The sequence below is a fragment of the Gekko japonicus genome, unplaced genomic scaffold (genome assembly GCF_001447785.1).
Source record: "Gekko japonicus isolate JY-2015 unplaced genomic scaffold, Gekko_japonicus_V1.1 scaffold30, whole genome shotgun sequence".
NCBI classification, from domain to species: Eukaryota; Metazoa; Chordata; class Lepidosauria; order Squamata; family Gekkonidae; genus Gekko; species Gekko japonicus.
In genome coordinates this window covers 1,061,804-1,085,115 of record NW_015168045.1, presented here as the reverse complement: position 1 = coordinate 1,085,115, position 23,312 = coordinate 1,061,804, and the positions used below count along the sequence as shown (strand labels likewise).

At 42.9% G+C, this 23,312-nt stretch overlaps 1 protein-coding gene across 1 annotated transcript in view; it reads left to right on the top strand.

The window, feature by feature from the left end:
- The first annotated feature begins 23,050 nt into the window (after positions 1-23,050).
- Positions 23,051-23,312, top strand: part of ST6GALNAC5 (ST6 (alpha-N-acetyl-neuraminyl-2,3-beta-galactosyl-1,3)-N-acetylgalactosaminide alpha-2,6-sialyltransferase 5) — a 158,422-nt gene continuing 158,160 nt past the window's right edge. Inside the window, exon 1 of the mRNA XM_015414259.1 lies at positions 23,051-23,065. Coding sequence (XP_015269745.1) covers positions 23,051-23,065 — 15 coding nt within the window. The remainder of the gene's footprint in view (positions 23,066-23,312) is intronic.

Below are 23,312 nucleotides of genomic sequence, written 5' to 3'. Positions count from 1 at the left end.
ATGTGGTGGGCATGTTCCAAAGCAAAAAAATATTGGTTACAACTTCAGAAGATAATTCAAGAACGAATAGATACAAAGATACCATTCAATCCAGAATTTTTTAATTGAATCTAATTCCAGATGTACATTGTAACCACAGCTAGAATCGTATTTGCAAAGTACTGGAAATCTGAAGAGGTTCCAAAGAAGGAGGAACTAAAATCGAAATTGCTAGAGACAGCTGAGATGGATAAGCTTACATTGATGTTACAGGGGAAAAGTCAATAAATATTTGAGAAACTATGGGCTAGATTATACAAATGGATAGAAAAAATGATAATGAATAATACTATGATTTAACATTGATTGAAATGTAGACTTATGGACTCTCTTGATAATGATGTATATCAGCATTGAAGTAAGTTACTTGCATTTATATTAAATAAATTTTCAACCAAAAGAAAAAAAAAATCTGAACAACAAACCCAGAAGAACATTCAAGAAGCATGTCAGAAATTAATGTAAAACTACAAGAGCAAATAGAAAAAATTGTAAGAATTAAAGAGAAGCAAAAAAGACAATTATACTAATTGACAGCTGGATTGAGAAAGCAGAACAAAGAACTGAAGTTTTTGAAAACCAGTGTAGATCTAATAACCTGCATTTTAGAGGATTCTCAGAGGACTTTGGGAGATAAATTTGGAAGAGAGCTTTTGCAAGCAGCTTCAAGATTATTTGAAGATACAAGGAAATTTTATAGATAGATAGATAGATAGATAGATAGATAGATAGATAGATAGATAGATAGATAGAGAGAGAGAGAGAGAGAGAGAGAGAGAGAGAGAGAGAGACTGAATTCAAGATTTGCATTCAAGAATAAGTTGCCCCGAGACATATTGATTCGTTTCACTCATAAGAAAACACAAAATACAATACTTTGATTACAATTTCTACTAGTTCTCCTCTAGATCCCTTTTTAAAACCTGGTTAACATTTATACTCTCCAATCTTATGGTATAGCATCTAAATTTAGTGATAGGTTACTTATACAGGTTAGTATGCCAACTATTCCACATGTTTATTCCCTAAGAACTTCTGGGTGTAAGCCAATAGATCTAGAACTTTATCTCTCATCACCTTAATTTGACTCAGTTCTTCAGACTCCCTTCCTGAAAACAGTGCCTGTGACATGGGTACATGTCCCACACTTTCCATGGAATTTCTTTGTAAGTATAATAAGTATAATACAGTATTCATTTTGAAAATTATGTTATACACAGCTTAATTCAGGACTATGCCCAGATGTAATGTTGTGCTATGGCGAGGTATGTACAGCAAGCACAGACAAAGGTGCAACAAGCTGTTTATTGGTGGGCAGATGGGTGTGGATGATTGATCGCAATTTGGCAGGGACTAGATTCTGACTTAGGAGGCTACCATTTTAGTTTTGGAGAAGATGAGAAGTCTCAGAAAAAAGCCTATCCTTGGATGTATTCAGGTTTCAACAGCAAAAACAAACAAACAAAACACTATACTTTAAGTGTATTCTGTATCTCATAATAGGAAATATATGCACTCATTAGAACTGTGGTTTATCATGGGGGGACTGCCCCCTGCCCTATCTAATTGGTGCCCCATATCTACTTCTTGATGCAAATTTTACACATTGTATGAGCATTTTCAAATTATGTACCTATGTCCCATCAAGTTGCAACTGACTTATGGCAACCCCAGAAAGGGGCTTTCAAAACAAGAGAAAAGCAGAGGCGGTTTGCCATTGCCTTCCTTTGCAGAGTCTTCCTTGGTAGTTTTCTATCTAAGTACTGACCCTACTTACCTTTGAGATCTATTGAGATTGGGTGATAAAATGCTGCCTTCTTCTCAATCAGCTCCTCTTATTTAAGTGGGGGTTAATAAAAAGTACAGTTATGTTATCAATCAAGCTTTGGATGCCTTGCTGCATGGGACTTCTTGCCAATGTTACATCTGGCCTAAAACCTATTACTGTTATTCCTTCAGAAATCTATATTGGTCTCATCTTAATAGAACCATGTCCTCCATTGGTATGACAACACTGAAATAATAGAAAGACACACTCTTCCCACTCACCGTTCATTCCCATTTTTATTTGAAATAAAGATACCAGATACTAAAATGTTTCACTGTTGCAGAGGTCAATTCGGGGGAATCGCGGGGGATCGCCGTTCCCCCGGGTGAGGTGTGGGGGTGAGGCACACGACGAAGCCCCACCCCCTGCTTCCAGCTGCCCCGCTTCCGGCCCTCATTCAGCCAGGAGGAGGCAGGAGAAGAGGGAGGGTAAGATGCTTCCTCCCCGCCTCTCCCCATCCCTGCCTGCCTGGGGCCAGGGAGGGCCTTGGCGGGGCTTCCTCACACTCCCGCCAGCCTCGCAGGTCCACCGCCGGGCCCCTGATGGGGCTCGGCAGTGGAGCCGCAAGGCCAGCAGCAGCAGCGGCCGGGACCTTTGGGGGCGGGGGGCTTGGCAGGGCTTCTCTGCGCTCCCGCCAGCCTCGCAGCTCCACCGACGAGCTCGAAGGGGGCTCGGCGAGAGCTGAAACCAGGGCGGCCACCAGAATTGTTGGGGGGAGGGAGTGAAAACAAAGTATAAATGCCTGGATTTTCTGTGTATTTTCCGTAGCAATGTGGTCATCTGCCCCCATGCTTGGTTTATAGCTGTTTTGGTTTATAGCTGGTCTTGGTTTATAGCTGTTTTTTCTCCCTGGAATTGCCTACCAATGTTCCCTCTAAGCTGTGGAGTCTTGTGAGCAAAATTTCTACTTTGTGAGCCACTGGCATTAAAGCTGTGAGCGAGTGATTTGGCTACTGCATCAGTTAGTTTGCCTCTGGAGCCCTCCTTCCTGAGTGAAGAGAAAAATATGTGAGCCAGAGGCTTAAAAGCTGTGAGCTAGCTCACACTAACTCAGCTTAGAGGGAACACTCCTGGTAACTGGAATGTGAATAGCTACATATTTTGTACTTCATCTATTACCAAACAGCTTTCCTTTTTGGCACTCTGGTACTAGGTCTGCACTGATGTGCTTGTTGTTGCTTTTCTTTCAACAAACCAGTTACTGAAAATAGATAAAATTGTGTTGAACTTCTATCCTTGACATGGGTGGTTTGCTTGTTTTCCCCCACATGTGCCATCAGATAGGCTCGCCAGCTCTGAGTTGGCAATACCTTGGAGATTTTGGGGGTGGAGCCTGAGTGGTGGGTTTAGATTCAGAGGAATTAGCTGTGTTAGTCTGTTGCTGCAAAATAGTCCAAGAGTTCAAATAGCACCTTTAAGACTAACAAATAGCACCTTTAAGACTAACCTTTAAGACTAAGACTAACTGAGTGGTGGGTATGGCCTTATGACACACTTCCGGTGATGGCAGTGGGTGTGGCCTCATGACACACTTCCGGTGATGTCAGGGGGTGTGGCCTTATGACACACTTCCGGTGATGTCAGGGGGTGTGGCATATGCTAATGAGTTATGCTAATGAGTCCCCCTAGCTCTTTTTCTACGAAATGACCCCTGCACTGTTGCCTCATTGTAAAGCAACACTGGAGCTGAACACCTCTCTGGTTATTTGTTAGGGCTGCTCCTCACAAGACTGGATTCAGGGCACTGTTGATGATAAGAATAATTAACATGGGAGGCAGTGAAAGACTTTAGCCTGTGGCTCTTTTTCTTCATCTCCAAGATCTTTGACTAGGTCCCTTATTACTTTGGTGCCTAGAGTTACCGTAAGTTTATCATTCCCTTTAGGATAAAACATTGTCTCCCATTGTTGGGCATGGTATTAAAATAAGCATTTTTGTCTTTAGTGCACACCATACTGGCAGCTCTGATATTCTTCTTGTGACTGTTCTATTTACAATAGCAATGAGGCCACTGCCGCTTGGCAGCCTTAGCTTGGTCCCTCTGAAAATAAAAAGCGAAAGGATATTGTGTCATTAGTATGCATCTTTACTCAGAAAACTGTCACTGATGCAATGCCTTTATGGCAAATTTGAAATTTTCCATCATAGTAAAAGAGTAACTGCCATTCAATACAGAGAAATGCTTTCTCAGCGTCAAAAGATGCTATTACCACAGGGCTGGTATCATTTTTCATCTTAAAGAGGATATTAAATAAGCACAGCAAATTCGTGCGGGCGAACCTTCTGCACTAAACATAAAATAAAACCCCATGTTGTTCAGGATGAATTATTTTAATACTTATGCTTTGGCTCAATTGGCCAATAACTTTTCCAATTTATTAAAACCTACGTTTAAGAAGCAAAATGGGCAATCATGACCTACATTCGTCTTCCCTTTGTACACTCTACTTTTAATACTGTTGTAATCAGCACAACAATGTAGCTTGGGCAGCATCTGTTGGTCAGCACCTGATTTGCATAGTCCAGTGCAACAAAGGTATGGAGATGGCAAACCTGAGCTTTCAATGAAAGGATCCTTTCTGAAAGCTAAAGCTCCTTGCCTAATGATCAAAAGATTTATGAACTGGGCAATATTAATAGAGTGGAAAAGGGGGAAAGTAGCCTGTTCACAGATAAAATTAATAAGCTAGTTTAGGAACCAGAGAGGACTTTTTGCCATCATTTCTGAAATACATTGTCACATTTTGCAAATTATCCTTAGAAGGTGACAAATTGCACAAACTGGGCTTCTGTGCTGTACACATTCTTTACCTTCCCAGTGCAACATGCTGGCTAGAATGCTCGACGAGGCCCTGGGAGTCCTAAGTGTGAATTCCAGCTCACTGGGTGACCTTGGGCCAGCCATCGTATACTGCTTTGAACTCATCAGCAGAATGAGGAGTGTGAGAGTTGGTGCTTTGAGGGAAAATGCATTACAGTTTTAAGGGTATCATCCATAAATTTGACATTAAAATATTTTGATCATTAGACTTAACTTTTCGGTACTGTGGCAACTCTGCTAACCTTTGTGGTATTTCTGTTTTTATTTGTTGGTGAATTTTGATTAAGATTAGAACCAGCTTTGAAGAAGCTTGTAATCTACCTTGAGTCCCAGTGAGAAAGGCAGACTATAAATGAAAATAAGTAAATAAGCAATGGTTAGACTCAGATGTGAATCTCTTAAGGTCAGAAGAAGCTCCAAGCTCCTTGAATGTGCCTTGCCTTGACACTCTCAGTACGCTCACGTTTTACTGTACAGGCTTACTTACTTTCTTATCCAGAACAATCATGAATGCTAGTATTGGATTCCAATGCTTAAACTGGTCAAAATTCACACTTTTTGAAAGAAATGTTAGATAAATTTGTCCAATATATGAAGTAAATATATTCTGAGGCTTCAATGTGAAGATATGGACTAAACTTTGCAGTTTGGAGGAATAAGTTCTGAAATGTGGGTGATGTTTATATACTATATCCTTATACCCATTGAAACTGAGAGACGACATTTGACTCTGGGTAAACATAGATTGTAAAGTACATGTGTTAACTTATATAGCATGCTTGCAGATAATAATTTTGTAGGGTTTTTTTGTATATGCTTGCTCAGTAATGAAAAGAAATTACAACATTTGTTTGCATGATCAGAAATCTGGAAGAATAGAAGAGTGATAAAATCATCCTGCCTCAATACTTGACAGGATGATAAAGGTGCCAGATTTAGCAAATGATTAGATGCACACAGCACTATGTTGCTTCTTGTCCACATTCACACATTTGTGCTTTGAAAATATGCACTTCTCTCCAGCATCCTCCTCTGATTCATAATGTGGCTTCTTTTCATCTTCCCAAACTTGTGACAACAAAGCTTCAAGAGTGGCTTGAAAGGACTGGGCAAACCAGTCTCTAACTCATATCTTTCTTTTAAAAGCTGTAGGCTGGACCCTGTTGCTATTCCTAGAATTTCCTATTTGCAGTATACTTGTAAGCTATCACACATTGCATCCCAGGGCTTCTCAGGATGCTGCCATCTACCACGTTTACTAAATCTCTGTTACCCGATTTCACATTTCAGAAGCCCAGGGCACGTGTCTTAGAGCTTTCTTTTCCTCCTTGTGTGACAGAAATTGTACTGTTCATGCCTAATCCTTTTCTAGATAGTATTTTTGGCCTTTTGGCCCTCTCTGATGATGTCTAAGACCTATTTTATCCCTGGTATACCCCTCAGATTCTTTCCATTATATATAGTATCTTTCCATGATACGTTTTCTCTTCCCATGCTGTAAACCTTTCCAATAATATTTTATTTTTCAATAAAGTAAAACAGTGTAATAAAGGAACTATTATTCTATAGTAGTTCTATATTAAAAACAACACAAAGAACATTTCAAAGTCTTCACTTTACACTTTAAAAAGATTGTAATCATGAGCGAATATTGCCACTCCTACATAAATTCTGTTCTTTTGTTTTAACTCTGTATAACATAAGCTGTTTTTCCTAAGAGTGTCTAGCTAGTTTATTTCACCAGCATGTACTGTAGTCTCATTTATCAAAGTGGGCCACCAAATGTTCCTGAAATAATCCAAAATTACTCCAAAATTAAGATCTGTCTCAAAGTGCTCTGCCAGATCAGAGGAGACATGTTTGTCTTAACCGGGCATATTATGGGGTGTTCTCACACTACAGGTGTTAAATTAGCTTAGTAACTCTAACAACTACTTATTACAATGTTACTGCTGTTGCAAATGGTTACTCTGGATGTCTTGTATGCATTTGAGCTTTATACAAGGATGGCACAGGTTGTGCTTTACTTCTTATATTCTATTGTTTTTTGATTCACTGTTTACATCTTTTCTTTATATATACACATACAAATGCCAACTGATGACTTTTAATGCACTAATTTATTAAGATTCCACAGGTCTCTGGTGTGTGTGTGTGTGTGTGTGTGTGTGTAGCACAGAATCGAAAGTAGGAGGAACAGTCCAAGGGTAAACTCGCCTCTGCTTAGCTCTGGCTGCCCATAACGTAAATCAAAATGCCACAGTATGAGATCTTTTCCTCAGGTATAAGTCTCACTGGATCTTCCCCCTCCTCCCTTCCTTCTCTTTTGGGCTGAAGAAGGTATTGAAGTTGTTGAGCAAAACTGTAGGAGGAACAAAAGAACCCGTTGCCCTTGTCAGACAGGTGCACCCCATCCGCTCTATACAGGTCTTGTAACTCGACCCGTATATTGGGGTGCGGCAGAAATTTCCCTAAACCACCCTCCATGGTCTTCCTCATTTGCCTGTTAGCCTTACGCCTTGCACGGTCAATGCAGCGAGGGTCCCCCAAGTTGCACCAAATCTCCAATAAGGCTGCACCAGATCAGCCACCCCAGAAATGCTATCAAAATGGCCACCCCCTGATGCTCACTCAAAATGGCTGCCCAGAAAAGACCTCTCCAAAATGGCCACTTGAAACAGACCACCTCAAAATGGCCACCTCTAGGTAGCACCACTCAAAATGGCCACCCAACCTTACCAAGATGTCAACCCTAACTGCCACTCCCTAACAGCCAGGAACAGCTGGTAATATCAAATAGATTACAAGGGCAACAGCCGCCCAAATCTTCACGGCCATTTATTCCCAGCCTAGTCCTGAGAAAGTGGTTTTGATTCTGGTAATTATTACTGTTATTATTTTGGCCTCTGGGGGGGGGATAGGGCAGCACAAGCCCCAGCAGCCTCACCAAATGCCAACTCAGACCACCCCGGACCCACCAGAAACCCTCTCCTAGATAATCCCGCTTGTGCTAAGAGGGACACTGCTGCCCTCCAAATCGGGGCCGCAGCTGCTAGCTACCAACTGAGGGGTTATTTGTGCTGCTGCATGCTTCCCAACTGCGTGCTATTGCTGCCGCCTCCCATTACAATTGCTGCCGACTCTCGACCCAGCTAGCCAGGCAAAACACGGCCCGATTAGGACTGTTTCCCAGTGGGAACGCCACCGCTGCCGTCAAAAAGTCGCTGCCGAAAATGCTGCTGGCGCAGACGCCGCCTCCCCAAAAATGCCGCTGCCGCCACAAGGACCCACGGCTGTGGCTGGCACAGGGCCACAGAAGCACTCAGAACGTGCTCGGAGTTTGCTGTCAAGCTCCTCCAAGCACGAGTCTACAACTGACAGATGGGAGCAAAGCCCGGCGGTTTAGCCAAGCCGGCTCCGCCCACCCCATCCCCGTCATGATGCTGTGCGTCATGCTTCTGTTGCTGCCCCAGCTCCTCCGAGGCGGCAAAAAAGCCCCCGACCTCACCGGCTTTACCGGGAGGCCGGGAACTCCAATACATGAAAACATGTGAATTAATTATACTTATTTATTACACGTATAGCCAATCTTTCTTCCAAAGAACCCAAGATGAGCTATGTAGGTGCCTCTGGCACACTGGCAGTCCTATGCAAGTCCTGCCCAGACTCGGCCCAGCTTACCTTTAACCACTTTCCTGTAGCTTATACGTTCAGATCATTCTATAATTAGTATGATTGCACAACTCTTATAGTGATGACAAAGTCATCTCCATGTTGTTTCACATGTTCCCTTCAATATCATTTAAATAGAGGGACCCAGCCTGCACGTGTTTTCTATTAATGGTATTCTCCACTGATTTTAGTATAGAGAACTGTCCCCCAAGTTGATTCCTTTGCACATGCAGTTTGCACACACCTCTGGATAGGAGAAGGAACATAGAAGGTCTGGAGAACCGCCATTCCCTACTTTATAACTAAAAGGAAACCACATATAAGTCACTTGCTTCTCTTTAGTATAAAAGCTATTAAACAGACTCTAGGTACACTATTGCCCTCGTGCTGCCGTGCTATGTCAGCTTGAAGAAATCAGGTATAACTGGTCCTATTTCTGACTATTGTGGATGGTGTTGCCCCTGTTGAGAGGATAAAGGAGCCAGGTCATATTTTTATGTATGCCTGTAGGTTCACCTGAAGTCCTACACCTACTTAACAAGTAATGAAATTGTAGGATTCACTCACAGTGGACATGTTGATGCCTACTAGCATAGTGAGCAAACTTCAGAGGACGGCAGAAGACAGGAAGGCCTGGCGGGGTCTGGTCCATGGGGTCGCGAAGAGTCGGACTCGACTGTGCAACTGAACAACAACAACTAGCATAGTGGCTTTAAAAGGGGATCAGACAGATTCATGGAGGAGAGGCCCATCAATGGCTACTAGCCAGGATGAGCAAAGGGAACTTTTAGGTCCAGGTGCAAGAAAGATAATATGTTTTTGTTTGTGTTTTTCAAACACTCCAGTACACTTTCTTTGGGTATTCACTCAAACAGTATTTTCTCTCTCTTTTGGTTTCCAGGAGGTTGGGACACTCTATCCAGTACCCAAACTCCTTCACTAAACACACGAGCACCCTTCTTGAGCTCTACTGACCCTTCAGGTTTCAAAAGGCAGTCTCTAACCACAGAAGACGCACAAGTGGAGAGGAATCTCTCCACTCTTCAGAGCTTTCTCTCTGTTTTAACTGGGTAGAGAAATTCTCTCTTTAGAAGATCTATCCCCTTTCCTTGGCCCAAATGGGAGTCTTCGCCCAACTACCCAGTACTCCATCTGTGTTATAAACTGCTCTCAGTCAGAACTGAAATCATACACTTTCAGTACTCAACCCTTCTCAACTAGTGTTGAAATCAGATTCAATTCTCTTCAGCGTCCAGTTCAGAAATCTTTCTCTGTTCAACTGATGCTAACCAATCAGATCTCTTGGAGCAGCCTGTCACTCAAGGCTCTCTGGCTTTGTGAGAAATTAACCCTTCACAGTCCATTACCTGTTTACAAAGCACTTCTAAGCTTTTAGAAGTGCAGTCCATCACATCCCTGAAATCCAAAACTGTAACATTTTATTTCAAAAGAGGGAACTTTACAAAAATGATGGGAATAATAAAAAGCAAGCTGAAGGGGAAACAGAAGAGATTCAGATGCCTAGAGGATGTTTGGAAGTTATTTGAAATCATACTAATTGAAACCCAAGTAGAATGCATTCCACAGGTCAGGAAAAGCACTGCTAAGTCTAAAAGTCAAGTCAAGGAGGCTATATTATTGGGAATCCTACCAGACAATATAGACTTAGCAAAATTGAGTTGGCCAGAGATTGGGAAAATTAAAAACTGATAAGTCTCTGGGTCCTGACGCGAGATAGTTTACATATACAGGTTAGTAGAGCAACTATCAAAAAATTCAGATGCTGTACTGGAAGACTGGAGAGTAGCAAATGTTACACCAATTTTTAAAAAAGGGATCTAGAGGGGAACCAGGAAATTACAGACCAGTCAGCTTAACATCTGTCCTAGGCAAATTAGTAGAAGCTGTCATCAAAGAGAGAATTGTTAGGCACATATAGAGGAACAAAGTCTGCTGAGGGAAAATCCGCATGGCTTCTGCAAAGGGAAGTCCTGCCTCACCAACCTTCTGGAGTGAACATTAGAAGAGCACTGTTTGATCAGACCAGTAGTTCTTCTAGTCCATAAGAACATAAGAAGAGCCCTGCTGGATCAGACCCAATAGTCAATCTAATCCAGCATCCTGTCTTACTCACAGGCCCATAGCTACGGCAGTCTGATCAAGGGGTCAGTTACCAGAGGTCGCCATGGCTTCCAGGTACACTCGCACACACACATTTTAAAAATGCCATTAAAAAAAAAAAAAAAATGACGATGACAGCCCTGTGCTGTTCTAAAGCTCTGCCTTTTATGAGGTGCCCAAACCAAAATTTCCATGTCTACATTACATCATTTTGGGCATGCTGAGTACATGTGTGTCTGTATACTCCTTGCATGCTCACCGTATGTTTGCTGTGTTTTGCAGGTCTTTCGGGAGGATGAGAAGAACAGAACAAGACCCTAGAACAGATAAGACCCTAGATCTCAACTTTTGGCACCACTTGCTCTCCAGGGCAGGTTTCCTGTAGGTCTTATTTCATCGCAATGAATGGATGACCTTTGAGCTCAATAAACCAGTCTCCAAACTATCTCTTGGTCAGCATAAAGGATCTTTCTGGAGGGTCGGCCTAATTCTGTACTGGCTTTGCGCTGACTTGGTAGTTTAGGAAACCCAGAAATGCCTGCATGTTTCTCAACATGGTGGTGCTTCAGACAACAGCAAGGCCTAGCTAAGGCCTAGAATGGCTCAGAAATAGCAAGGAAACAGTTCTGAGCTTGAGAAAGGTAGTTCTACACTGCAGGACTGGTTTTCTCATCTGTCATTGGTACTGCTTTAATTATCCACATGCACTTCAATATTAAAGTTCAAGCACTTTACTGTCAGAGCATATGACAGAGGTTTTAGCTGCCTTTTGCGCTGCAGTTCATGAATACAAACCCTTCCCAGTAAGAATACATACCACTTCTTATCAAAATACAAGTAACACAAGGTACTGTTTGCTGAGCTCTCAGACAAATTCTACCTGTTCACAATGAAGGTAGCCATACAAGTGTCAAGACCGTGGCTTGGATCCTAAGTGCCTTTTCTGTTTGTGGTAAGTACTTTGACTTGCAGAAAACAGGGAGGGCAATTTTTGCCAGTTCCCCTCTGTTACTTGAACAGCAGGGATCCACTGACTGCTGCATAATTTCAGGAACACCAGAAGGCTGCATAGGGAAAGGGAAAGGCAGGAAAGTCCCTGCTTATGCCATGAACCTATGCTTGCACTATAGGACCCAATCAAAAATAAATAAATAAAAACAGAAACTCCTCCTATATCTACCATTATATCCCCTCCCAATAAACCAATTGCTGGGCTGATGTCAAGATAACTTGATGAGTTTCTAGCATGCCCCTGCTCAGATTTCACAGTAAGAGAATCACATATTGTCAGTGTTGTGATTCAGCCTGTCATCATAAGTGATGTTTGTGTTTGTGTAGGTAACAGCAGGAGATCTCCCTCTGGGCTAACTACTAATACATAAAGCACTGAAAATGACACCATAATATATTTTTTATCTTTTAGTCTTTTCTCATGCTTTATTAGTGCCTTCTTCTCTGCATATTAGTTAGATGAGCCTGTCTCCTTAATGCTAGTTTTTTCAAGTACATTGTTCTACAATATTTTTTAGCCAAAGAGGAGGAAACAAATGCAGACTGCAAATCACAATCTGCCACAGAAAACCTTGTTTAGAATTCCTTCTTTTTCATAGCATGTTCTTCACTTACTATTTAGGAAACAGATGTCCAATCATTTGAAAAAATCACAGCATTTAAATGAATTTCTACTAATTCTGTAGCATTCCATTCAGTTAGCCAATTTTAGGTAGATACATTTTTGTTTCCTATTGTCTTCAACAAATATATTTAAACTCTTTAAAAAAGCTGTCAAAGTTGTAATGAAAAAATTATGTTTTCTGTATTGTGCTTCAGTGACATTTATTTCTACGCAGTCAAAATGTTCAAAGATGATGTCCTATAACCAAAATATTTAAAATGTATAGGACATTACTTTGTTAAACCAAGGCTGTATTTTTAAAGGGGAAAGAAACCAGCATATTGTTATCTTGATGGGTTTTTTCCCCCTGTCCTACATGAAAGATTGGCTTGCAAATAGCCAGAAGTATGCCTTTTATTTTTGCTATTCAGAATAAGGAAATGTAGTAAAATAGCCAAGTCAGCAGGTCTTACCTTGTTTTTCTCAATGTATTTTCATTTGCACTTTTTCCTTCTGTGCAATATTTCATTCTTTAGCTATTTGCTTCTGTCAGAAAGTTCAAAGACGGCCCAATTTCATAAAAGGGAGACAGTATTGATTAATCCAGTATATTGTTTTTCTTCTTCTTTTTCACCAGTCCTTGATGCACGTTCCCAATTTTGAAAAGCATTTCATGAATCAGTTTGTAGTTTGAACAAAAAATCTATAAAGTGAGCTCATTACCATGCTGGCTGCTGGCTGTTTTCCATTGGCTATGTCTGTGATGCAAATCTATATGCACCAGTAATGTATCTCTGCAAAAAAGAAAACAAAAAAAGTTCTTATTTAATGTTTACATAAATTGGAAAACACATACAGAGGTGAGACAGAATTACAGATCACAATTATCATGGACTTTACCTCAACATAGTTGAAACTCTTTTAGTTTCTGTCAGCTGTTTTGAGGCTCATGGCTGAGGTTCCTGGGAAAGCTTACTCCTGAAGGAAGAGGAAGCAACTAGATTTTAGAACCTCAAACATGCTGATTTTGGTGTGTGACTTATAGAAAAATATTTTTACCTACAATTCCTGCCCAATCAATTCAGCTATACACTGCCTCCTCATTTCTCTGCCGTCTCATTTTTCTCCACAGTTAAAGGTGTGCTGTCTTGTGATGTTTAAAAAATAATACCTAACACTAACACAGTCTGCTGTGTGAGAAATGGGTCCCTATGGTGTTAGAGAAAAGAAACATCTTGATGGATGAAACCTTGCAAATTTTGGCATGACACACAGGGTAACACAGAATAGGATTTTTAGGTGGTGTAAAGGTAGAGAGCCACCAGAGTTCTTCCTTATTAAAATCTGAAAATTGTAGAAGAGCTAGATACCCATTAAGAAGGCAGAGGAGGAGGAGGACTGGATTTATACCTCACCCTTCACTACCCAAAGGAGTCTCAGAGTGGTTTACAATCTCCTTTCCCTTCCCACAACAGACACACTGTGAGGTAGGTGGGGCTGAGAGAGCTCTTTTGAGAACTGCTCATGAGAGAACAGCTCTGAAAGAACTTGTGACTGACCCAAGGTCACATCAACAGCTGCATGTGGAGGAGTGGGGAATCAAGCTCGGTTCTCCTAGATTACAGTCCATGATCCTAACCACTACACCAAACGGACACTATCCCTCATTGAAAAGTACCTATTGTGTGACCCATGAGCAAAAGAAAACTCCCGCCAACTGTTGATACAGTATGTGAACTGGAGGCCCCTTGGCCATCTTTGGATTCCGTATTCAACAACTTCAGTCGATTCTCCCGGGCTGATTTTGACTGGATTCTGGGTGTGGCTAGTCCAACCACTTGCCTCTTAGACTCATCTCATAGCTGGTAAAAACCAGTAATGATGAAATATGGGGTCCCTTGATGGACATTATCAATCTGTCCCTGGGCACAGGGGTCTATCCAGGGGGCAGTGGAGGCAATGGCTGTACCAACATTGGATCAATTGGATCCTTCCAGTTTTGAATCTTTCATTTCTGGGCAAGGTAAGTGAAAGAGTGGCAGCAGAACAGCTCCAGAAATTCCTGGATGACACATCAGCATTGGACCCATTCCAGTCTGGCTTCCACCCAGGCCACAAAATGGAGACAGCATTGGTCGCCCTCACAGACATCTTTGTAGACAGCTGGACAGAGGCAGGTTGGCACTGCTGCTATTTCTTGACCTCACAGCAGTGTTCAACATGGTCAGTCACAACCTTTTGACCCACTGCCTAACTGACATAGGAATATGCAAGGTAGCCCTGAAATGGCTTACCTCATTCCTCCAAGGTTGAGGACAGAGGGTGGTGCTCAGGGAGAGGGTGTCAACCAGGCACCCCAATCTTGTTAACATCTACATGTACCCCCTCACCCAATTGGTGCAGAGTTTTGGGCTGGGTTGTCACCAGTACACTAACAACACCCAGCTATACCTGTTGATGGGTGGCTGACTGGATACTTCCCCAGTAAATCTGGCTGAGGGTTTGAAAACTGTGGTGGGATGGTTAAAACAGAGTTGGCTGAGAGTGAATTCAGCAATGGCAGTGGTTCTGTGGCTAGTTGTGGGACTCAGGGTTGACGTGACAACTCCCGGATCCTGAAAGTGCGCCCTTGGTACCGGCACCAACTGTCAAGAGCATGGGTGTGATTTTGGATGCCTCCTTATCAATGGAGGCCCAGATCACAAATGCTTCCAGACTGGTATTTTTCTAATTGCTCCAGGTCAGTCAACTGGCCCCCTACCTGTCCTACCCTGACCTAGATACAGTGATTCATGCAATGTGCCAGTCCATTTTTTTCCATTTCATTTATTAGCTTCATTGACCCAAGGTCTTAAGCCAGCAATGTGCCAGTCAAAGGGAGTGCCAGTCAAAGGGAGTTCAGAACAAGCCAAGGTCAGGAGCCAAGAAGACAGTGCAAAGTCCACAAAGCCAAGCCAGGGTCAGGAGCCAGAAACATAGAGCCAAGTCCAAATCACTAACCAGAAATGTAGTCCAAAGCCAAGCCGGGGTCAGGAGCCAGGAACACAGAGCCAAGTCCAAAGCCAAGGGGTCTAAAGGTCTAGGTGCAAGAGCCCAACCGGAATGGATGCTAGCAGCACCAGAGCTGGCCCGAGGTTTTTTTGCACCCTAGGCGGGGCTAGCTTGTGGTTCCCCCAGGCGAGGTTGTCTTGTGGTGCCCCCCCCCCATGTACGAGCTGCCATTAACCGTCCTCCTGGGCCAGCCTCGTGATGAGGCACCTTGCAGCAGTCAAGCCACCCAGGCTGGTGACTTCCACCTTGGAAGGCACATGCGACTAGGTGGTGTTGCCAGCGGCGCTCCAGGTGGCAGGGGATGAGAAGGCTTCCCAGCCTCTCCCCCTCCCCCATCATTCCCGAGACAGAAGCCGATTTGGCTCGAAAGCCCACCAAGTTTCCTCCTGCCACTCCAGCAGACAGCAGTGTGCGCCAAGTGACACAGCCCAGATCTCAGACGCTGGCAGCAAAGCCACTCCCACCTTGGAGGGACACCCCCCCTCCGAGGCTTTGCAATGGGATGGTGCAATTTTTTAAAAAAAGAGCTACATGAGGGACAGGGAAAGCCCCCCTCCCAACTGGACGCTTGGCCCACTCTGTGCAAGGGCAATCCCACCGCGAGGAGCAGCGAACATTCAGAATGCACTGTGGAGCAGAAGCTCCCCTTCTCCCCTTCCCCTGCTCCTGCGGGATGCCCCTCCCGCTCATCCTTCCTGGTAACTCAGGAAGGAGCTGTTCATGACGCTGAAGTGGTGCAAAGCTGGTGGTCAGTCGGAGGTGGGGGGCTCCCTCTGCCTCCCCCTCCTTCCTGCCTGGGCACCAAAGAAGCCTGTTGGGCACAGGCGGGCTGGAGGAGTGCATGCCTGGGGATGCGGTGTCCAGCCAGCCAGCAATGTCCCAGCCCCACAAGCGCCGCCTCTGCTCCTCGCCCCAACCCCGCAGTGCTTGGAGCCTCCAACAGCCCCCTTGGGAGGCCGCTGAGTCTGATGCCCACTCAACTTGCCACCTCAGAGTTGTGTGCCTCAGCTCATGCACCAGTCCGCCCACGCTGGAGCCTCCTCATGGTGTGCCTTCTGGGGAGCCTGCCTGCAGGGATCCAAGAAGCAAAAGCCCCGCGGCACCCGAGGAGGAGGAGGGAGCACAGCCGAGTGGGGCAGGGGTGAGGGCAGCAGGGCGGGAGGGCATTTCAGTGCCCACCTCCAGGGGCTGCAGCCTGGTGCCCTAGGCAGAAGTCTAGTTTGCCTAGTGGGTGAGCCAGTCCTGAGCAGCACAACGATGACTTGTCGCTTCCACGAAGAGTACTGCCCAGAGTGTGGAGTTAAATGCTGCTACTAATTAGCCAGCTGCAAGATCAGCCAGGCTCCTGTTAGACTGGTAGATGGGGCTCCTCTTATAATACACAGATGTGGGTTACTTGTTTTCTTCATTCTACCCAGGGGTTGTTTCGTAGAAAAAGAGCTAGGGGAACTCATTAGCATAACTCATTAGCATATGCCACACCCCCTGACATCACCGGAAGTGTGTCATAAGGCCACACACCCCGCCACCAATGGTCCCGGCCACCGCTGCTGGCCTTGCAGCTCCACTGCCGAGCCCCATGAGGGGCCCGGCGGTGGACCTGCAAGACTGGCGGGAGTGCAAGGAAGCCCCGCGAAGGCCCTCCCTGGCCCCAGGAAGGCAGGGGTGGAGAGAGGCAGGGAGGAAGCAATTTACCCTCCCTCTTCTCCTGCCTCGTCCTGGCTGAATGAGGGCCGGAAGCGGGGTGGCCGGAAGCAGGGGGCGGGGCTTCGTCATGTGCCCCGCCCCCGTACCTCACCCGGGGGAACTGCGATCCCCCGCAATCCCCCCCGAAATGACCTCTGATTCTACCACAGCTGGAGGTTATCACAAAGTTAAGGTTTATTGCAGATTAATTCCCTATAACACCATCCTGAGGAGGGCCCTCTTAAGGAATTGTCCTCACAAGTTAGTCCACAGTGGGCACTGATGCAGCCAACTGCACATTAGGTTGATGGTAGGAGACAGCATGAGCAGCTCACTACCAACTGACTTAAGCCATTCTTCCTCCCTGTGTTACGCGGAAAGCAGGTAGGGCAATTCAACTGGTGGCAGTTGGGCTGTAAACAACTTTGGAATGCCCAGCCACAGTATGCCACATTTATTAAAACTATCAAGTTCTGGATTGTTTTGATCCAGCTCTGTGTATGAGTGTCCCTCTTTGGGCACAAATATTTATATTTTATCCTATAAAATATAAAAAAGAAAAAATGCAGTTCTCCTTTCACAATATTTTTGAAGTGACATAATAAATTAATTCAGGTGGGTAGCCGTGTTCGTCTGAAGTAGCAGCACAAAGTTTGAGTCCAGTGGCACCTTTAAGACCAACAATATTTTATTCAAGGTATAAGCTTTTGTGTACAAGCTTGATGTATAGCTTGTATACAGGTAAACTTTACTCCATACCTATGCATCTTGTATCTTTAAGGGGACATACCATGGCTCGGTAGCAGAGCATCTGCTTTACATGCAGAAAATCCCCAATTCAATCCCTGGCATCTCCAATTCAAAGGATCAGTTAGTAGGTGGTGCGAAAAGACTTCCACCTGGGACCCTGGAGAGCTCCTGCCAGCCTGAGTGGACAATACTGACCTTGATGCAGAAAGCAAGCAGGGCAATTCAAGTATTAACAGGTGGGCTGTAAGCAACTTTGGTTTGATTCAGTGTAAGGCAGCATCAGTGCACATTTAAAGATAACATAGACAACCATCTTGCACAGGAAATTCTCTTACAAACACAGATCAATCTGAACCATGTATAGCCCTAAATTAGAATAACAGCATCAGGCTTTTTACATGAAAATTAAAATGTTGTGCATTTCAGAAAAGCACAAAGCTGTTAAATATTTAAGGGTGAATCGGGTTTGAGGAAAGGAGGACAGCTGTAGACTCTGCATGGCAGTGCCTTGAAGGCATTCTGTATGCAGAGGACAGATGCTGACAGGCTGACTCTGGGGTTATTCTAGGGAGAGCATTTGCATGCGTAGAAGTGGAAGCCCCACTTACACAATAGGAGTATTACAAGCAAATATGCCATTTCAGGTGTTCAAGGATAATACAGTTCTTATCCAATTTAAACATTATATTCAGCAGTAATGTTTTATTTTTATATATTAGAAGTACTGAAAAAATTCTTGTTCCCCTTTTCCTCACCTTGTTTTCCTAGCCATCCATGTTTTACCAGTACTATAAGAGCACCGGAATTCATCCAAAACAGTGTGCCATTAAATGATTTTAAGTAATGTTCATTAAGAGTTGGGTCACACTTAAAATGTAAAATTGGTTTTTCTGAAATCTTCACATCTCCAAATATTTCTCCAGTTAGGAAGAATGCTCTATGACACAAATTCCTATAAAGTAGCAGCTCCTAGGCTCAGCACTCCCTGCATGCTAACACACAACCACAACTCACATTCCAATAGATTGCTAACTTGTAAATGGTGTGTGTGGGGGGGGGGGATTTGCATGTGAGAGGGGTAGACAAAACTGGATAAATAATTCATAGGTTTTTGCCAGCAGATTGAAGACCCTGCCACATTGAAGCAGCTTCATATAGACGTGAGTTATAGGCTTTGCCCTTTCCCTCAACAATAAGATTCTGTATTCAAGATAGATTTAGGCTTGCCATCGGGATTTGGGCATAATCAGGGCTATTTTTGGGCAGGAACACACAGGAACGGAGTTCCGGCTGGCTCCCGAGTTGGCCACGCCCAGCAGGAGCTCATTAGCATAATAGACCACACCCAATAGCAGAAACTCATTAGGATTGGCTACATTAGGGGTGTGTGGCCTAACATGCAAAGGAGTTAAAAAAGCCCTGGGTTTTGACAACAAACAAGGTAAACAGAATAAGAAGGGTGTGGCTGGATGACCACACTTCTGGTAACATGGTGGTGTAGCCTAATGGGCTAATGAGCAGTGCTGTCAGGGTGTGGCCTAATATGCTAATGAGTTCTTGCTGTTGGGTGTGGCCTATTATGCTAATGAGTTCCTGCTGGGCTTTTTCTACAAAAAGAGCCCTGGATAATACCTGTCCCTTAAGCTAAAAGTAGTGAGGGAATAGGTAGTTGCTGCTCTACAGGTCACTTTGCCTCCCCATGTCACCAAGGAGGACTTTAGTTTTGCTTTGCAGAAGGTAGGAGTAGAGGGTGAGGGCACTTATAGAGAAACGGGACAAGAGGCACTGTACTTTCAACTTCTCCTTTCTGTTTTTCACTCTTCACAGGTATGGTTTCTAGATTGCTGGCAAATCTACATACTTAATTCATTTAGTAGGCAGAGACAAAATACTATAGATTGTGCCTTGAGTAACTTTTGCTGCAGTTTTTTCTCTCTGGTTGATATATATGCTTCATTCATTTCAAACAAATGTTCATACATTCAAGTGAAACAACTCTGAAATATTTAATATTATTTGTGCACTTAAAGTTTTGGCATACACTGCTGGATTCTTGGGCTCAGTCCCTCAGATTGTAAACTTGTGTCTGGGCCTTCTGAAATCAGAAGGAAGATTGAATGCATTTCCATACAGGAAACTAAGGACCAGAGACTGAAACATCTCACTTTGTATGTGGAAGCAGTTTCTTCCCCCCATAAGGAGAATTAGGGTTTGCCAAGCTTTGGGTGGGGCCTGAAAGCTCACTGGGTTACCTTGGGCCAGTAATTTTCTCTTGACTTAGCTTAACCCACCTCATAGTGTTTTGTGAGGATAAAAGGGGGGTGGTAGAATTATGTATGCCACTTACACTCCTTGAGGAAGATGAGACAAAAATGTACTACATAAGTAATGCCACTTCATGCTGTGAAAAAAATAAATAAATTGAGGAGGTTGGTTTCAATTATTGAAGTGCTGCAAGGGTAGACTCAAGCACCATGCAGAAGCTATTAGTCTGCTTAAAATGCTGGAAAGCCTTTTGTCTGGTCTTTAGCGAGGTACTCCTTGGCGATCCACCAGAAAACTCACACTAAGTAGGTCTGAACTGAAGTAGAGTCTGGTTAAGAGATATCCCAGGAGTACTGGTCTGAACTCCTTGGGTGGAAAAAGTATAGGTGGAACAAATTTACCGGTGATTTCCGGTCTACTAGGAAATCCTGATCATACAGTTTCAGTCAGTGAACATTACAGATCTGCCTTGTGTATCTGCTAAAATGTTAGTATTTGATTAATATTATCCTTTTAAAAAGATTTAGAATCATGCTGTAGCTTCATACAGCATATTTCTATAGTGTACAAGAGTTTTTAAAAGCTGTCATTTTTGTAGTTACACAAAGCAGGTCTGTAATGTGTACCTGTTGTATTATATTATTGTCACTGATTCTGATATTTTTTTAAAAAGCAATTAAGTGACCCTTACATTTTTTTAAAAAAAGAAATTACTGCTGTTATGATTCACTTCTCAGTGAAACCAGAGTCAGATGAACTCTTAAAATGCTTTATTGACTTGTTTGCAAGTCAATTAAGTGTTTATAAACTCATCTGTACTCCTTGACTACTTATAAATCTAATTATTAAATGTAAAGTGTAATCTTTCCATTTTCCATGTGCACATATGTACACAGAAATAATGTAAAGTAAACATATACAGAGCTAAAGAGTTTAATTTTTGTGGACCTTAACATTGATTTAGTAACTGAGCTGTTTTCCAATTGACTTACAAATTTCCCTTGACACACCACATCTACACATAAAAACGGCTGCAAAATTTACATTGCATTATTTGTTTATACAGGTTTGGCTGCCAAGAACTGTGTCCATGACCATCATGGCAATCTAATTAAATATCTAGGAATCAGACAACTGGACATGAGTCAAGGCAAGCTCAGCATTAAATTGCAAATTTTAGCTCAGCCACTTAATCAATAGCAACTAGTTCTAGCAAACTCATAAGCTTGATGACTTGGTTAGACATACTGTGTAACAGATGTCCAACATACTTCTGTGAGCCTTAATCATAAATGTGATGCCTTAGTTTGGCATGGAGTTTGCTATGGAGAGTTTGTCAGCTCCAGCAACCTGCTTGCTAGTAGTGAATGGAAAAGTACTGTAAGATGTATAAGCTCCCCTTTGTAGCCCATGGTAGAAAGACTTAGAGAGCCACTGTTCATTTGCTTTCAATGATTCACCAAGTTGGCCCTTTGTTCCTCTAATTTATGTCAAGTGAGACTACATGGTAAAGAATTACCAAGGCCTGATAAGATTCATCTCATATTAATTCTCCTGTCTTAACAACTGGTGCTATTCAGACCTAAAGCACTGATTGAATAAATAGCAATAATTTGTTCAGTGACAGTAGCCTTCTTTAAGATAATAAAACATGCTTATTGTTCATCTGTTGAAGTAATTGTGCATATCTGACAATCACTTTACTTTCTTCTTTAAAAAACATTACTTGTAAGTGCTAATTCTCTGACATACTAGAGATGGCATTTGTTCCACTGTTAGTCCATGAGTGAATTACTGAAGATGAAAAATGTATCTCAATGATGATTTCAGCCTTGAAAAAGATAGCATTTGTAACCATGGTTCAGCTAGCCTGCTGATAGTTTTCTTCTTAATGTAATCTTTAATGCTATGTTGCTATATGTTAGATGTGACAGTATATATTACAATTATGCTCTATATGCAATAGAAACAGAATTTTGTCCATACGAAGTACCATTTTAATCAAAAGGCACTGGTGTAAAAATGGATTATTTTGAAGGGGGGCACATATTTCCTAGAGCAAAAAAAAAGCATGAAGTTTAAGTTAGGTTTTATACTTGTGTCATTAATACAGATAAACAGAGGAAAGAAAACTATGAGACTATTTAAATAAATGAAACGTGATTGTCTTTACATAGAAATTGTAATTTAAAATTATCTTAAGGCAATTGTTTAAGATTATGAATGATACTACATAGGAAGAATTATATGATAAAAGATATATGAATGATTGCCACATTCATGATATTTAGAAGACATTAAAAGCCTGCAGTTAAATAATGTAAGTACCAAAAACAGAATGTGGAAATATTTAACAGAACAGTTACAAATAAATACAGAAGGCAGTACAAACCAAAGCAGTTTACTCAAAAGTAAGTCTAAGTGAGCTCAGTGGCTCTTACTACCTAGTAAGTGTTGTGTTTGAAGGCTTAGATTAAAAGTACACACAAGCACAAATTCCCACCTTCCCCAAACCTTGTAATACTAAAAAAAATATGGGCTGGTGGATCTTTCTTCAGGAAAAACAAATAGGTTGGGGATTGTATTTCAAATAGGATTTTATAAATACAAACTGGGATCACGCCTGCAAGGTATACTGCTTTGTATTTTCAAAGTGTGTCATTTCTGTTGATCAGAAGACCACCCACTGATTAAATATGACATTGTAAAGCTGAGAGTGCAGAGAAATAGGATGTATTATTCCCCCCTGGGGTGATTTTTTAAAAATTTCATAAAGGGAAGAAGTAGCTTCTCTAATAAGATGAGATTTTTATCCTAGGAATTAAAGGAACTGAAATAAGAGCAGCAGCTAACTCCCATATACCGTGAAACTGTCTCCGAGCCGGGGAAGAGAGGGGGATATGGCGTGGTTTAGGACCCAGAAAGCTTCGGCAGGCGGTAGTGGTGTAGATCACTGGGAGACTCTAAAAGGGTCCAGTTTTAATTCTGTCTCTAATCTCTGCAACAGCCGTTCTTTCTACAGCAGTTCAAGGTTGGGCTGATTCTGCTGGTGATTTTTGTATTTTTCGCTCTCAATCCCGGCAAACAGAGAGTGGGGGGCGGGGAACGCAATGTCCCTAGCTCCTTCGCAATGGAAACCCTAGAGGAAAAAGTGGCTCCGGATGCTCAAGCCTGAGATCTCGGTATAAAGAGGTGCTCAAAAATGAAGACGCTGATGGTAAGTCAGTTATAGGAACTAATGATCCCAGATCACCCGGGGACTTGAAACGAAGCCACCAATCTGACGTGGGTGTTTGCCGCGGGGAGGGCACCTTTTATCCTTTCCAGGGCTGGCTAGGGGAATTCACCCTCACTCGGATGTGTTGCTTGTCCAGTTTGTGGGCTTTTTGCTAACGAGGCTCAGACCTGCAGGAAAAAGCAGATAACTTTCACCTCGTTAATTCATGTGCGACCGGAGCGGGGGG